General features: G+C 35.8%; 1 protein-coding gene across 1 annotated transcript in view; it reads right to left on the bottom strand.

Moving 5' to 3' along the window:
• Nucleotides 1-1,136: 1,136 nt before the first annotated feature.
• Nucleotides 1,137-18,856, bottom strand: part of LOC149412772 (uncharacterized) — a 34,251-nt gene continuing 16,531 nt past the window's right edge. Inside the window, exons 7-12 of the mRNA XM_089645195.1 lie at nt 17,961-18,221; nt 16,025-16,237; nt 15,337-15,489; nt 12,546-12,624; nt 6,582-6,861; nt 1,137-5,731 (exon numbers count right to left, since the gene is read on the bottom strand). Of these exons, the coding sequence (XP_089501321.1) occupies nt 5,167-5,731; nt 6,582-6,861; nt 12,546-12,624; nt 15,337-15,489; nt 16,025-16,237; nt 17,961-18,221 (1,551 nt within the window). The 3' untranslated portion in view covers nt 1,137-5,166. The remainder of the gene's footprint in view (nt 5,732-6,581; nt 6,862-12,545; nt 12,625-15,336; nt 15,490-16,024; nt 16,238-17,960; nt 18,222-18,856) is intronic.

The raw sequence follows: 18,856 nt of genomic DNA, 5'->3' as shown, positions 1-18,856 counted from the left end.
CCAATCTGAAAAACAGCAAACTTATTTCTCTTCTTATTTTGTTCACGATACGTGTAGATAACGTATATGTTTGTAGAAAAACAATCTGAAATAGATTGCGCTTATAAACAAACCGAGTCTTCCCTTCACTTTTGCTTTTATATTTCTGAATTAATTTTTTTTTTTCTAAATCCTTAAAACAATACCTTTAAGGCGATGCACTACGTCATGTAATATTTTAAATTGAGCCGCTATCAATAACAACCCTCACGTAGATGGCGATAAGGTTTAAATTCCCGCTTAACACCATCCGCCTGTTTTGATTTATGCAAGAAAAAAACATGGCCAAAAAGTGCCTTTTATTTTATTTTGTGGATGTAGGCATAAATATTAAATTTTATTCGATCATTTTATAAATAACTTAATTTGCCACATTATACAATAAAATCATAACCGAAAATGGGTTCGTAAGTAGGAGATTTTGAACTTTAAAGCAGTTTTCATAGGCCTTATACATTATTTTTTTCTGGGCTTATAAAAATGCTTATCTAAAAAATACTCGATTATTTCAAAGGCCAAGGTGTATTCTACTCGCAGTATTTAATTAAAGCTTCTGAAACATTTCTAGGCGACTAAATTTTCAAACCAAAAACACAAGATTTTAAATTACTACGTAGTGCATCGCCTTAAACTATATCACATAGCTGTCATATCATGAAAGAGTTATTCAACCACACCAGCGCCATCTGCATCGAGCTTTTCAGATTGCTTTCCTTGCTGAGCACATTGAAGAAATGAAGACTGTTAATTGTGAAGGTGTCCCAGTGGAAGTGACCTAGATTTGGACCGAGGAGGAGGTGGATAGGCTGCGTGGAAGAGGATCGGAGCAGAACAGGCCTGCGATTCTGGAGTTAAACGATCAATCGTTTTCGTATGCGCCGTCTTCGAGTGAAAACTACTAGTCGTCGCGACTAACTTTTTCGAATGTTTCAATTTTATGTATTCTTGAGCGTCGAACGGTCGAAGTTGGTAGAAGCGATGATTATATTGGCACCCCTGTGAATATTGTCTATGTTCCTGATGTTTTTGGGATTTCTATGGTGTGACTGTCAAACAGACAACAGTTATTCGTTATTCAAAACAGAAATGGCTGCGGGACATATTACAAATTGCCAAAAGCAACTCGTAATTGAGCTTGTAAGCTCTGGTAAAGACTTAGTAAGTGGGAAATTTTCACCTCTTTGTGGGTCCGAACGTTCGCGCGGTAAAACAAAAATTGACAGCTAGACTAGATTTTGACAGCCAATTCCATAGAAACGCCAACAACCTACCACTCGCTGCCCTGTTTCTACTGGTTATACCCAGTAGTTGTTGTGTGGAATGACTTTTGACGTTTGGCGTCGAAGTATGTACCTTCGACCAATTTCGGGAATAGCAACGCGACCAACGTACGTACTTTCGACGGCGATTACGAGCGCCCTCGATTCAGGAATAGAGCCCCTGGAAGGCTGACAGGAGGCAAATGGCGCAGTAAATTGCACTTTCAGATACACACAGTGATGATGATTTGAGTGATGAAAAACCGTAACAAATAAAGTTTTTTTGCTGTAATACATCTATTTTCAATACATCGGTTTTCCAATAAGAGGTGTTATTTTGAATAGCCCGCTATTTCGGTAGATGTTACTTTTGAAGCTGCCATTTTTGACATTTGACAAGTAGAAACTACGCCATTAATAAAAATGGAACGATACACGCTTCAACAACGCATTGAAATTATTAAAATTCACTTTAGTGAATCAAATGCAAATCATCTTGAGTGATGAGGCCCATTTCCACCTCGGTGGCTTCGTCAACAAGCAAAATTGTCGCATCTGGGGCTCGGAAAACCCAAGAGTTATTGTTGAAAAGCCTCTCTATCCTCAACGTGTGACTGTTTGGTGCGGTTTATGGTCCGGCGGAGTCATTGGACCTTACTTTTTCTAAAATGAGGCTGGAGCAACAGTTACGGTGAATGGATTGCGCTATCGAGAAATGATTAATGATTTTTTGTGGCCGGAATTGGATGGTATTGATCTGGACAACGTTTACTTTCAACAAGACGGCGCTACGTGCCACACAAGCAATGAAACCATTGATCTTTTACGATTGAATATCAAAATAACACCTCTTATTGGAAAACCCTGTAGATGCATTTAACGTTTTTTGTTTTTGTTTTCACTGAGGATTGAACCCTCCTCCCCAGAGACTGGAGAAACTGCACTAACAACCGGGTAGGAACAACATTTATATTGTATATCAACTACTGTAATGTCATCCAACATCAGATAAATGCGTATATGTATGCATAATTGCCACCAAAAGTTGATAGAATTCATTGTCATCGACAGCGAGTCTATCTGTCGAGTTTCAGCTCGATTGGATGTCAGGAAGTGGGTCAATTTCCACTTCCAAGATTTGCATCCATTCATTCACAACAAAAAAATTCGAAATTCAAATACATGAATTTAAAAAAAGAACACTTATGAAATTCTACATAATTGACACAAGTAAGTGGACCAAATAAATTCTGGGGATTTTGATAAAAATGATCTGCTATTTTTTCAAACAGTATAAAAACTATAATACAATGTACATATTATTTTAGAACACAAAATAAAAAAAATACAAAAAAAAATAATACAATATGTTCTATTAGGAAAATAGTCCACAAAGCTATTGCTATTTTATGATACAAAAATATACAGAAATATTATATTTAATTGTATCGAAACGTATTAATAAATGCTATTTTAATAAATATTCTATCTGACAGACTGAATTAACAATCGTCTCCAATAAAGAACTATAATTCACAACGGGTTCAAAAGTTTTAATATTCTCACAGCGCTCTTGGGATGATTTTGCAAAAAAAACCCACACAAAAAAACATTACCAGATTACAAATAACGTGACAATGTTTGAAAAACTCCTACTACCATGATTATAAGCGGAAAATGTTGCTTTTGCAATGATGGAGGACTTAGGGAATTGAACCCACAACCCTCCTGCCTACCTGAAGCATTAGTCCAATCAGCTAATAACTGGTCAATAATTATAAACCAATTATCTTGGTAGGTACATGCTGGCTGACGAGTGTGACATTTGGATACACAAATATAGGAACACAAAACACATTTAAAAATAAACGGCTACTTTAAGACTTATAGCATACCCAATTTCTACTGATTTATAACAAGTTTCTCGTTAACTCTTCAAGTTTTGTAAGTTCCAAAAAAAACAGTTATTTTTGAAGATAATATGAGTCGTGTAATTTCTATACCCGCTATATCAACTTACATTGATTTGGAGAAAACCGCAAAAAAACTGTCACATCTCTAGCGTACATAAGTAATTGCATTACAATTTTTTATATAATGAATTGGAGTAATAAAATTTCGAAAAGCATTTATTTTTCTATATATGTCTAGCAATAATTAAGTAATTTCGATAAATAAAATGGATAAAGCGGATTTTGATACTCACTTCGTGATATAGAGGCTTTTGAAAGTCAACTGAGCTGACATGGCGGGTTTAGAAACAAAAGCGTAGATCATTTTGACACACAAGCGTGGCGTCAGAGCGGCGGCCATATTGTATTTTGGCAAAATAACTGCTTGTGATTGGTTGAATCCGATATAGCGCGTTTTGATAGTAACTTTCTGTATGATATAGTGGATTTGGTTTCTCACTCGCAGTTTTAACATGGTTTTTGGTCGTGTTAAGGAGGGTTTTGAAACTCAATTTTAGGCTCCTCTTGTTGCTCGCAAAAATGTGAACAAGATGTCATACTCAGATCATTTTGTCAAAAAATCGGATATAGCGGGTATAGAAATTATAAGATTCATATCATCTATACATTTGTTATGGCGAAACTTTAATCATATGAAATTCCCTCGATAGAAAAAAATCGCAAAGTAAGTTCCGAAAATTATTAAAAACACGTTTTTTTCTGTTATTTGATATGTTATAGGCTCGAAAAAATCACAGTGTATCTTTAAATGCAACTAAAGCATTTGTCGAGAGATTGTTGCTCTATTTCAAACGAGTCGTGTTTTAGTAAATATTTTCACTGTTTTCGTTTTTTAACATTAGCGCGCTCCCTCTAACATTAGTATTTACATATCTCCTTTTCAAACCATCTTTGAACGCTTACTACGGGACATTAAGAGGAGAATGCACGTTGCGATAGTTATGCAAAAACCTTCAGTTTTATTTTTTAATTATATTTTGCATCTGTATAAAAGTTGTGTACCAAAATGGGCAGCAAACATGACACGTTACTCATGGTACTAAATAAAATTACAAATACTATCAGATGTGGCTCTGTCTGTAACTCCAGTTCATTGAACTTTTAGAAGGGTCGATACCACGACCTGCAAAGTATTCCACACTGTAGAACGGATGTTCTGGCCCAGCATAACACGACAAGAGGTAAGTAATATCTGTAGATTTCTTGACATTTTCAACGTTAGTCTTGAAGATTTTAAGAGTCATTTTAGGCAAGAACTCTAAAATACATTATTGTAAAAATTTTCACGTTTGTTATACTATAGGGAAATAAATAAATCTGTAATATTATAAACAAAAAAACTTATGTTTTGAATTTAAATTTCATTTTCAAAATTAGAAGTGTTTGTTTAGAAAATTCCGAAAAGCGATAAAATAGCCTACCTATAATATAATAAAAAGAAACGTATTTTAATTTCAATTTTCAGAATTGAAACTGATTTGTCGAGAATGTGTTTATATTTAGATGAGACATGAAGTGAGAAAATTGGTTGAACTTTCTTACCCCCAATTATTCCAAATTAAAACGACCGGAAACTACCGAATCCGGTCCCTGCGCACTGCTATTAAAGTGATAATAGTGGAACACGTTTCAACGAGACATTAGTACGCAATAGCGCCTCTTGGACTATCCTGTGATTTTTCAGTCGTAGAACCTTAAGTTAGTTGCATACTCGGCCTGTAACTAACTTCGGTAAGCAACTTTTAAATTTTTTAAACTTTGTTGCAAAATCGCTGAACTGCAACTCTTCTCGTCAGATTCAATACTAAATCAGTACCTATGTGAACAATGCCGACATTGCATTAATACGATTAATTGATAAAATCATAACACTAGAGTACGACGTATTTATGGGACTAATCCACCTTGACCAGATGCTGATCCACTAGGAGCTTGTGCCTCATGATGGAAGACATCACCACCTCCGTGCTGCAGACCACGTCGAGCCTACGCTCCGCTTGCAGCAGATAGTAAACCAGATGCAGATCGTTGGGCACCGTCAGCACGAGATAACTAGCGGGCCGCTCACGCAAGAGTTCCTGGATCGATGCTAAAGAGCGGCGACTCTTATCAACACGTCCGCCACACAATTCTACCATTGCGGAGAGAATGCCGCGTCCTGGTCGCACTCCCGGCGTCATATAAAAGGTTAAACCGCGGAATAATGTTCTCCTTCGTTCGCCGAGCGCCAGCAGCGTTGATAATTCGCACTGGTGAGTCTTTTCAAACTCTTCGTCGCGCAGTGGGAAGTCTTCCTCACGGGCAAAGCGGCCAATCCTCTGGCTGGTTTGCAGCCAGGAGGGCGCCAGCACGTGAGAGACGGTGATCAGTGCGCCAACCAGTTTGTGTGTACGCACCAGGCGTGACATCACCAGGTGAGTGGCTTCGGAGGCTTGCGATACTACGGAGCCACCCAGCTTTCTGCAATACATAGAATAATGCATAAGCAAGTCAGTATCAGAGAATTATTCAATAAAATAATGATGATGAGAAGAAGACATGTTTTACCAGACATAATAACAGAAAACAGTGACGTTACAACAAGACCTAGGAGTTACCACATCACAAGACTTGAAATACAACAAGACCTGGGAGTTACCACCTGGGAGTTACCATATCACAAGACTTGAAATACAACAAGACCTGGGAATTACCATATCACAAGACTTGAAATACAACAAGACCTGGGAGTTACCATATCATAAGACTTGAAATACAACAAGACCTGGGAGTTACCATATCACAAGACTTGAAATACAACAAGACCTGGGAGTTACCATATCACAAGACTTGAAATACAACAAGACCTGGGAGTTACCATATCACAAGACTTGAAATACAACAAGACCTGGAAGTTACCATATCACAAGACTTGAAATACAACAAGACCTAGGAGTTACCATATCACAAGACTTGAAATGGGAACCGCATATCGCTGGAATTGTCAAAGGGGCAAATTCTATAACATATTTAATTAGGAAAGCCTTCCTTGACCAACACCGGACTTGATGTTAAAAATATAAAAAACATATGTGCAAAGGAAACACTTCCTTGCAAATAGAGTAGTGGAAGCTAACTAATAACTAGTAAGCGATGCTACTAATATAAACGAATTTAAAGTTCGATTGGATTCGTATTTGGAGAGAAGGAAGAAATAACTTATTTTAAAATTAAAATAACTCAATTACTGTAAATTTTTTTGTAAAATCAGATATGAGCACATCAGCAGAATGCTGCCTGCTCTTAAAATAATAATAATAATATAATTTACCTGACAATCAGCGCAAGCGGTTCCGTATCCTTGATGTTGGAAAACAGCACCCTCGGAGGGGGCAGGTCAGCGGGGCGCGGTGGGCAGGCGGCGGCGGGCCGAGGCGAGGCTGGGCGCGCGGCCGAGGGCGAGGCGGTGCGGGGGCGCTGTGCCGGGGGCCCCGGAGTGCCGGGCGAGGCGGGCCGCTTGGGCGTGCGCCGTCCTGGGGGCGCAGGGAGCACCCCGCGACGCACGCGCTCGTGGGACTCTTGCGTTATATTGATGGGCATCTTCCAAGCATCTGGGGATGACAGATTACTGGTAATATGGTTTATACTGATATGTGACAATATCTTGCCAACTAGGAAGGTGGAATAAGGAAAATTTTATTAACCGTTCCGTACCAGAGGGGGGTTATAAACAATCCCCAAACGAAAGAGTTTGGTGCGATATCTAAGTTGTTTTTATACATCACATGTCTAATGTCTAAATAGTATAAAATAAAGTCGCTATCCGCGTCTGTCTGTTTGTGCACTTAGTTCTTCCAAACTACCCAACAGATTTTGATAGCGTTTTCACTTTCACTTAGAGAATTTCTTCCGGAAGGTTTATATATATATAATACATGCATATTTTATTTATAGAAAGTAGAGAAAATCAATGTTTTGTAGTAAGTCATAAAAATATATTTTCGGGCGCTTAAATTGCTAACGCTGGCTAAACCTTATGAGCTACATCAAAATAATTTATACGGAATTGTATGTATATCTTAAAAAAGCCTAAAGAAAAGTCCACCATGGTATATTATCATTAATATATTTAATGCGTTATTTAAACTATTTTGACATACAGTAAAACCCCTATTTTACGTTTATTAAGGGACTGAAAAAAAAAAAACCTAAACGGAGGGAAAATGTAAATGGGGGGTATTGAATTTTATTTTTTATTACAAAAATTGTGTATATATATATTAGGGATACTGAAGAAAAGAACTTTTTATTAAAAAAAAATCATGTATATCATGGGGGGTATTGAAGAAAAACACATTTTAAATTTTATTAAAAAAATCAAGTAGATTAGTTGGTTGCATTTTTTCGTGTTTATTAACCTTTTCAAGAATGTTCCTTTTCTCTCGCATTGACAACGTTTTTCTTTGTTGAGACATAATAATAATATACGTAATACACTTTAGATTGTAATAAACTTAACGAAAACAAAACAAGAAATGTAAAAACTATGTGATGATCGCGAATAATGTCATAAAGAAGCGTCACAAATCGAGTTGAAAACCGAATGACAGATGCGTAAATAAACCGAACAAATGATGCTACAGTATTTTACACATGGCTAAGATTCAAAAATGTCGGCCAATCACCGCGTTATGCACCGTACCTAGACCAATCACGGCACGGCCGGCTAAAATTGAAGTATGTCGGCGAATCACCGCGTTGCGTGCCGTAAGCCGACCAATTACGGCACGGCCGTGTCAAGCCCGCGAAACTAACATTTTTTTAATATTATCGACGTAAATTACGGGAAAAAAAACGTAAAAAGCGAGTATCAAATGTACTAAAATATATCGGGATTGAAATAATTACGCGTAATTGGCGAGAAAAAGTTAAATCTGGGTAAAATTCGGGTTTCACTGTATATAATATTAATCCTTATACAATTAAATATATTAGTTATGTTGGGCATTTAATGAAGATCAAAATTTCCCTTTACAGCCATAAAATGGATACTTGGAAGATATCATTATGATTACGTGCAGCAAAAAAAAAAGAGTCAAGAAGCTTCTTTGACCGATATAGTTTCAATCCTTACAATCCCCGATTGCTCGTATTAGTTACTTTCAGCTTGAAATATAATAATATAATGAAGAGAAAAAAACTCTAAAAAAATATCTATGAAAGATTAAAAACTATTCATATTACATAATTACAAAAAATGTTTGACACCACTGATTAATTATTATAATACTAACTAAAGTTAATATAATAAGCCCTGATGAAGCTTGAGAAAAGCGAAACCCGGTTGGCTGTCATTATTAATTCAAATAAAAAATGGTGTATTACAAAGTGTGTTTTTTCAATTAATAAATAATATATCTTTCTCTAAAATATTTATATCTCTCAGTATATATAAATATGTATCTAGACTTATTTTTCCTTAAATATGTTTTTTTCTTTTTTCTCTTTCTTATTTCTTATGTTTCATTACACTTATTATATTTTGTTTTACAACATGCTATTTTTCTACATCTAAATACAGTCAAACTTGGTTAAGTATAACGATCACGGAAATAGCGAGGCCATGGTTATAATGAGCAATTATAAAATGATATTTCAATTCGTGCTTGTTTTCATACAATCGTATGCTGTTATAACGAGGTTTCATAATTGATGTAACGTCCAAATATTTTTGTCAACACGATTTCTAAATAGGCAAATACATATTTGCGTTTGAAAAAAAAAACCCGATTCTCGAATCCAGTCATAAACAAGACAAAAGGATGCCGCCCGGCGGCTCGAACTTCCCTTAAAATACCATTAGGGACGGATTATCCCAAGCTTTTATGACATTTAGCCTGAGTTGCCGCTCTACGAAACATTTCTATTCGGTAGGTACTATCGCGAACTATGTACAAAGGGTCATATAAAACCTAAGTCATACGAATATTGGGGCTTCCAATTTGGTTCCCTTTTTACAACTTCTTTCGTTTTGCTACTCATGTTAAATTTGTATCCGGTTTTCCCAATTTCGTTCGAAAATCAATAAATTTAATGTTATGTAGGCTGATATGAGTAGGTACCTACGTACACAGTTTATTAAAATCATATCTTTAGTGATTAGTCAGTCAGAAGTAAACCCTTCGATTACAAACATGTCTAACAAGAGGAAATGTCTCTCAATTCGCGATAAAGTCCATATTATTCGGGAACTTCCAACGGATAGTGATATCGTAGAGTCTGTGTTGCATAAAGACAATGAAGGTGATGAAAGCAGCGACGATGATAATATGAGTACATGACGGCCGGCATAGTCCCGTGGTAACGCATTGGACTGCCATTCCGAAGGTCGCGGGTTCGAACCCGGCGTGCGCAAATAAATTTTATTTGATTAATTTGTGTTATTTCACAATTAATTAATTAAAAATTAATTAAAATAATATATAGTATATTTGCGGCACGTTCCAGAGTGGAAGATACTGCCAGTATCGCCCTGGTGTAAGACCACCATTCAGAATTGAAACGTTGCTCCAAATGGCTTTAGCCGTGTTTAGTGACTAGATCTGAATAGCCAGGTACTTCCCCACCTTCCTCTTTCCCTTCCCCACTTACCTTCAGCCTCACAACATCCCCCAATTGGGGATGCCATAGTCTCACTGGCTCCAGACGGGAGCAGTTGGGACTCTTGTGAGGTATTCACTATAAAAAAAAAAAAAAAAAGAACCGGAACAAATTACAATAGGGGAAGCTAGTGATATGATGGACAAATTAGTGAGTTTTTCGGTAGCAGTGAACCAGATGATGAAATTTTTAATGCGTTAAGTGTTTTGAGGGGGAAAATAAGAAACATTAAAGTGAAAATATTAAAACAATCCTCGATAATGAATTTTTTTAGCACAAATGATTTAGAGTAAAATAAAAACTTTTGTTTAATGTTAAGTGTTTGTACAATTTATTACATATAATAATTAGTGTAGTTGTAAGTTTAATCGTTGTATATTAGGGTAAGTACCTATATTACATATATATATTTTTAAAAAAATTACGTGTTTGATTTATAATGCATATGTATGTTTTGTGAGAGCTTTATACTATGTAGGTTTATGTATATAAATTCTTATAAACCTATTTTGGATATAACGAGTAATGGCTATATGGAGCAAATTTAATCGGTCCCCTCGTGCTCGTTATAACCAAGTTTGACTGTAATTATTTTACAAGCAATAATTATTCGCCTGAAACACTCATCCACATTGAAAAATCTCCTGATAAAAGATACATGACGCCAACGGGACTCGAACCCGTGTCCCTTCGATTTCCGGTCGACAGCTCTGACCACTGAGCTATGGCGGCTTATCTCTTATCTGCGAAATAATTCAATATATACTAGTGTTTCATTCAACAATTACTGCTTGTTACATGTTATGAGTGTTTCAGGCGAATAATTATTGCTTATAAAAATAATTGTTACCCTTTGTGCTATGCATAAAAAATCTTGTCTTAAACATTAGTTTACAAAAAAAAAAAAATAATTACATCTTAATACATATTGTAAGTAATTTTGTGCATTTTATTTTGTATTAATTTAATTACTTTTTGTTTTACAACATGCTATTTCTGTACATCTTAACATTGTAATTTAACCACTACTCGTTTTTTTTTAACAAAAATAAAACTAAAAACATTAGGTTATTTAATTTTTTATTTAAAAAGTTAACATAATTTAAAATTGACCACTTCAAAAAAAAAACAAAACAAGCAATAAAAAATGTAAAAAAACTTTAACCATATTCAAAAAAATAAAACAAGACTAACTATAATAAAAAATAAAAAAATCTAACCATCATAATTAAAAAATAGAATAATAATAACTATAGTACTGTATAATAATTTAATAATAAAAAAAGTAATAAAATTAAAAATTTGATTTTGTGTAGTATATTTCGAAACATGGCTCCAAACAGAGACCAACTTCACAATTTGCACACCAATAACGACTCTCCCTTTGGATACGTTTTCCTGAGTTATCTCGCATGGAACAGCAGACCACACATCTTTTTGAAGATCTAATCGTAAATATATAAATAATATTCAATAGCACAAAAAGGAGTATTAAAGACTATACTGAAAGTTCCGCTTAGAACTCCGACAGAAGAAATATTCAAAAACTTCAATGTTTACAATGTACAGAAACTATATTCAAAAAATATTTTATTTAAACTGAAAAAAAACATATCCGAATACTCCACTGCCCAACATAAATACACAACCAGGGCAAAAAGCGAAAATATCCTGATTACTCCCAGTTTGAACACATCCTTTGGACAGAGAAATAATAAATTCCATGCTATAAAATTGTTCAATGCTCTACCAAATGAAACCAAAAAAAAAACGAAATGAGTATATTTAAAACAAAAGTCAAAACATGGCTTAGAGATCAAAGTAATAATCAACTTACAAACATTATGAAGACAATGTAAAGACAATTCAAAACTAAATACAAAAATTTAAGAAAAACTACAGGCCGCCTCAGAACAGGAAACCCTAGTGAGGAGGACTGTGAAAAAAATACAAAAAATATACTTATATTATACTTTAAACCTACATAATGTACAAATTTTGCTATTGATATTAATAAAAAAATAGTAAAAGTCATAAAAAATGCAATACGAAAATTGTTATCAATGTAAATATATAAATAATAGTAAAAGTCGTAAAAAAATGCAATGAATCAGTAATTATTGAAATATAATACTTACAAAATATTTTTGTGAAGTTTTCAATAAGTTGAAACAGAAGAAAAGATTTGCGCAAACCTCTAGGTACGAGCGTCAAGTGGCGACTGGCGAGCACAGTTCGTTTGTTTATCTTGTATAATGCAAACAAGTCAAAACACGCGAGCAGTGTTCAGGTTTTCGCGGTCCGCGAACACCGCTCGTTCAAAAGCAGTAAGTGGTTAAAGCATTATGACTACCATAATACGGGCATGAGCCTAGTATGGTGGTTGTAATGAACACAAAAAATTGTAATCACTTAAATTTTATGAATAAAGAAACACTAAAAAAAAAATAACTAAGTGATAAATTTTATGACTTAAGGAAAAGTCTTTTAAAACTGATTAGACGGGAAGCAGTTTTAGCTAAAACTTTATATGTGGGAAAAAATCATGTTTTACAATTTTTTGGATGGAATTTCAAGTGACCAAAAAACAAAACTTCTTAAGCGAGTTTCACTGTATTATGAATGCAATACTTACTCATGAGATGGTGGACCAGGGTGTAGTCCATTCTGAACGGATTAGCAACATTAAACTGCTGGTACTTGGCATTTTCAATCTGAAATAATTACAACAAATATTATAAACAATCATAACAAAGTTTACAGGGGATGGGAAAAATCAATACCTTATCGGAAGACGCTCTCATTTTTGCAAATGGCCTCTTATGTCATCAAGTTCAAAAGAAAAATCAAATAATACAATCATTACCATAACCTGAAATGTAATAAATACATTTACAAAACTGAGAGTATCTTTTGATAGGGTGATGATGTTTGCGTGTTCTAGTGTAAGTTTGTAAAGAGATTGCTATCAAAATATCACGTTGGGGCCAAAATATTAGCATAATATGAGGCTGAGATCACACATCTTCAGAAGACGGTCATCGATTGTCATCCATTTCTTCATCATAGACATCGCGATCGATGGTGTCCAGGGTTCATGCAGAAAACTCCACTTGAAACCACAAAAATGGCATTTTTGTGTTAAATCTCGAGCGAATTTTTTCTTCCATATTTTTGTGATTTAAGTTTTGAATTCAATTTTTTTCCAATTTTCGTGATTTATTTTTGGGGTATTATGCCGTGCTGCACTACCTCCTTCCGAAGCCAACATTTCGGACACTGTAATGCTGTTCAAAACACTACACTGCATAACACCCCAAAAAAATAACGATAAAATTTTTGGCCTTGAAAATCTCAAATAGCATTTTTCCAATTAATAATTCTTATGATATAAATATATTTTTTTATAAAATGTTATATTTTTGGTATACAGTGCACGATTGTCATTTCTTGGGAAACTAGTCCTCTGAGACCAAATGTTCTTTCAAATGAAAGTAGCAACAACTTAGTATACAGCAGAGGCGGCTCTAGGGATTCAGTCGTGGTAGGTCATTTGAAAAAAATGTGTGACTAATCTTTATTTGATATTGTGAAAAATGCCCATATATTATTAACTATATCAATTTGTTATAGAGTTTTAGAGTCGCGGACTCTAAATAAATATTATGTTAATATAATAAATTGGAAATAAATACACAATCCATGTACTTACGGCAAATTATTTTTAAGATATTAAGTTTTAATGTAGTTGTCCACAACATTAAAATAAATAAAATCAGTGTTTGATTCTATTTGACAATGATTTTTTACGTTTTTTGTTTTGTTTCATTCTAAATCGATAACAACATAAATAATTATTCTAATCCTTTCCCGAACTATGCAATTGAAAAACAACCATTGTTCCACACACTACAAGCGTGTAAAATGAAAAAACGACATTTGTTTATGTCACCATCTCTGTAAAACATATAATATTCACCGTGTTGTCTCCCCCACGGTCATGACCTAAGCGTCCCTAAACTTTCTTCGGAAGCTAATTTTTACTTCGACGAAAAATATAGTGCCATCTCGTTTATTCTATAGCGCGCGTAGGGACAGAAGATGCCAAATTGGACATTCTTTAAATTGACCCAGCGAATCGTGTGGACTTGTGAATGAAAGCTTCTATTAGAGACAACAGATGTCACTGCTAGTCACTCGCCGCCGCCGCTGTTTCGCGTTACATTTTAAATGTTTTGATGCACATAATTGATTATTATATTTATTATTGTTGTCTTATAATTTTGGGGGGTCAAACACCAATTGACCTAAGGGAAGAACCGCCACTGGTATACAGTGTATGATTGTCATTTCTTTTGAAACTAGTCCTCTGAGACCAAATGAAAGTAGCAACAACTTAGTATACAGTGTACGATTGTCATTTCTTGGGAAACTCGTCCTCTGAGACCAAATGTTCTTTCAAATAAAAGTAGCAACAACTTAGTATACAGTGTACGATTGTCATTTCTTGTGAAACTAGTCCTTTGAGACCAAATGAAAGTAGCAACAACTTAGTATACAGTGTACGATTGTCATTTCTTGTGAAACTAGTCCTCTGAGACCAAATGAAAGTAGCAACAACTTAGTATACAGTTTACGATTGTCATTTCTTGTGAAACTCGCCCTCTGTGACCAAATGCTTTTTCAAATCAAAGTAGCAATTATGTACTTCCAAACTACTGAAAAAAAAAACAACAAAAAACAGCAAAATATTTCAAATATCTCCACCAATTGTAATCAAGCATCAAATATGTACTACAACTGCCAGTGAATTAATATTCAAGCCTGAAATTGAACTGTATTAAATTTTATTCAATTTATTTTCATTGGAGTGTTCACAAAACGGAAGCTTTAAATACTATCCATTTATTGATACGTAGTAGTATGCAAAATCATGTGTTTTTGGTTTGGAAATTTGGTCGCCTAGAAATGAATTAATTAAATACTGCGAGTAGAAAAAAATAATGTTAAGGCCTATGAAAACTGCTTTAAAGTTCAAAATCTCCTACTTACGAACCCATTTTCGGTTATGATTTTATTGTATAATGTGGCAAATTATGTTATTTATAAATTGATCGAAAAAAAATTAAATATTTATGCCTGAACATCCACAAAATAAAATAAAAGGCACTTTTTGGCCTTGTTTTTTTCTTGCATAAATCAAAACAGGCAGATGGTGTTAAGCGGGAATTTAAACCTTATCGCCATCTACGTAAGGGTTTTTATTGATAGCGGCTCAATTTAAAATATTACACGACGTAGTGCATCACCTTAAGCGTAATGAATTCTCTGACATTTCCCGGTTCGGTAAAATTCCCTGATAATTCCCGGTTTTCCAGATCTGTGGCCACCCTATATTAGCCATTAGCAATAAAATAAGCGAGTACCTGAGAGAGGGCACTCATATTCCCTAGAAGTAGGTCAGTGACCCATTGGGCGGACACGACGGGGATGCCCCAGTCGCGGGCTCGCTGGTACTTGATGCCCTCGGGACGTCGGCACACCAGAACCGTGTTGTCCCTCGACATGTACGATGTCACCTGCAACCAACCCAACACGTTTCATTTTAAAGACGTTTGTTTACATATTAAAAACAGGTAGACATAATAATACGTACATAATTCTAAAATTTGCGTAAACGTAGTGTACGTATAAAATGCAGATATTATACAAAAAGTAACAAAGCTTGTTGTAAACAAAGTTCAGAAAAATCAGAATTAAATTTAAGTGAATACTGCACAAAAGTCCCAACTGCTTGTGAGGCTGAAGATATTGGGGTGTGGAAGGAGATGGGGAAGAGGAAGGCGGGGAAGTATCTGCCTATTCAGATCTGGTCACCAAACACGGCTTAAGCAATTTCAAGCAACGTTTCAATTCTTAGACTAGGGAGAAACTGAGAGTATCTTCGCTCTGGAACATGCTGCAAATATACTATAAATTATTTTAAATTAACATATTGTGAAATAAAACAAATTTGTTCTGCTTGGCTTGGGATGGCTACTGCAGGTTGTGTTTCCACTCCCTGAGCGTTGGGTCCGCCACACTCCGTACACTAGTTGAAGTTAAGTGTATTACCTTGGCGCCCGTGTGGGTTAGCATGAGGCGCACTCTCTGGCGCTCCTCGCCGCTGAAGCCGGAGAGGGAGGCTCGGTGGCGAGCCGCGGGGCGCTCGTGCTGCGCGTACATCAGCGGCAGGTGCAGCGCCTGCCAGGGCGGAGTGACCTGGCGACGCAGCATCGTGTCCGACAGCCAGTACGCCGTCACGCAGCGCTTGGCGTCCCGCAATGCCTAAACAAAACAAAACGCGCATTTCATAAGTGGGAGATTTGCAAACTAAGTAAAGAAAACCAGATCAGCAAAATTGAGAGAAGAGCAATTGAAATGGCAAAAGACAAGAAGATACCTCTATAATAAAAAAATTATAATTGGAGTATTAAATTTTAATGCGCAAACTTGGACTCTTAACTGTTTTGACAAAAATTGCCACCACAGAAAGAATCATACTTACAAGATAGAAAAATGGATGAGTGATAAAGGTTTTAAAACAAATGTAAATCAAACTTAATGCATAATTTTCACTACATATTTACAAATACAGTAGAAACTCGTTAATTTGAAAACCACGGGACCTCAAAATCAAATTGCGCATTAATAAATTCCCACATAATTAGAAATTTAAAAAAAAAGGACGCCGAAAATCTAGTTCATCAGCCGCCTTTTCAAATTCGGGTACAATCTATATAGTAAATTCGTAATAATACTAATTATTCCCGTGTAAATCGAATTTTTGCCACCGATTACCGCCGCGGTCGGCCCTTCAAGTTAGGTTATTTAAAGTAAATTCGTAAAAATACTAAACATTTCCGCGTAAATCAAAATTTCGCGTCCGATTACTGTCGCGGCCGGCCCCTTAATTTAGGACATTAGAAACACGATATATTTCCGCATAAATCGAAATTTCGAAGCCGATTTTCGCAGCGGCCAACACTTCGAATTCAGATATTTGGTGAAAATTCGTAAAACTACGACATATTTTCGCATAAAACGAATATTCTCTGTCTTATAATAAATTCGAAAAAATACGACATTCCAGTGTAAATTGATTCAGATTTACAAAATAATAATACTAATTAGGACGATGTAAAACCACGTAAAAATACATTTTTCAGCATTTTACCGCCACGGCTGTCTTTTGGATTCAGACAAAATTTTATGATTTATTTTCGTAAAAATCGAATTTTTTCGAATTACACGTACAAATTTTCGTGCGTGGACAGAAATAAATATCGAATTACGAATTAACGAATTTCGAATTAAAAAACCATTTGGTAAGAAAAAAATTTCTGTGGATATTTTCTTGGCAAAAATTTCGAATTACACGTGTTTTCGAATTAACGGGGTTCTACTGTAGGTATGATTTTAGATTTTCACGGCCAAAAGTATTATAGTGAAATAAAGAAGGAGATAGCGTAACACGGCATAATACCCCAAAAACAAATCACTATAAAGGGTTCTACTGCAGTTGAATAAACATTAGGTTAACAGCAAAAATCGAAAGAGAGTAATAAATAATTGATAGGCATTCATTTTTTGGCGAAGCGAAGCTGATTCGAGGATCACTCTACCGTATGTAAGTTCCATCGGTTATTCACAGATTTCAGATGCTTGTTTCCCTCAGAACAGAAGACAAAAGCTCTGGACAGAAATCGCTAGCATGTGGACATCGCCATTTTCTTCACTTGCCCACAGAAGTAATCACGGTAAGCCATGGGCGAGATCTACTTTAGATTTTCGAGCATCCGTCTGGCTGCAGCAATACTTACCATTGTTTCACTTGTGTCAGCGTTTTATCTTCCTTCCACATTGCTCGCAGTTTGCCCCGACCGGGCCGATCTGTGCCACCACACCGCTCTCGTCAGTATCGACTTATCCCTTCTTTGCTGGTGCTGTACTTTTGATGGTGTGTATTGCAAAATCAACATATATTTATTTATCAGGTTCTTTGAATTACCTGCATGACTACGCCGTGCTTTTGCGTGACGGCCAGCACATGTGTGACGCGTGCACAGTAGCCCCGCTCCACCTCACCGCCGTGGCGCCACACGGCTTGCTCCCAGCCAGCCGCCAGCCCCTCACCGTACTCCACCGCATGGAAGATGCAGCCCAGCAGGAAGTAATGCGGGGGCAGCTTCAGGTTGGGATTGTGGCCGTAGAACTGGGCGCGTGGCAGCGGTGGTGGCACAGCACCCGTCAGAGGGGCTGCACCGCGGAACTGAAACACAATAGTAACGATCAAAGATTAGAGATGACATTAAGAAGCAATATTCTGTGTGTTTTCACGCTAATACCTTTGAATTTACTATATCTCATAATTTTCTTACAACTAAAAAAGTCACCACCCTCATGCGAAATATTTTGAGATATACAGTCGACTCTCGTTAATTCAAACCTGCGATAATTCGAACCTCTCTATAATTCAAAGTTATCACGAGTTCCCTACGAAATCTCTTTATATTTCGAACTAAATCCATAAATTTTTGTACACTTGGTAATTCAAACGAAAAAATCATTGCTATATAACAAAACGACGCGTTAATTCGAACTCATCGGCATTCAACATTCGACAATTCAAAGTTGCAGAGAGAAAGAGGCGGAAAGATTGTTACACACACGTTAGTACAAATACAATTTTGCGACAAGTTCAAACGTGTATTGTTTTTGTTATGATTAGTTTGTGACACACACTCTAACGAATTGGTTTGTGTTATCATTCAGTTACTGTTACTCTTTCGTTGTGTATACAGATTAAAATTTTCTGTTAGTCATGAGCCCTAGAAAGTATAAATGTTTGACGATTGCTGAAAAGAAGAAGTTAATCGAAAAAGTAGAGGAAGGTGAGAAGAAAAG

This window comes from Hesperophylax consimilis, chromosome 22 (genome assembly GCF_061612785.1).
Source record: "Hesperophylax consimilis isolate HC1 chromosome 22, BYU_Hcon_1.0, whole genome shotgun sequence".
Taxonomy (NCBI): domain Eukaryota; kingdom Metazoa; phylum Arthropoda; class Insecta; order Trichoptera; family Limnephilidae; genus Hesperophylax; species Hesperophylax consimilis.
This window is presented reverse-complemented; position numbering and strand designations above follow the sequence as displayed.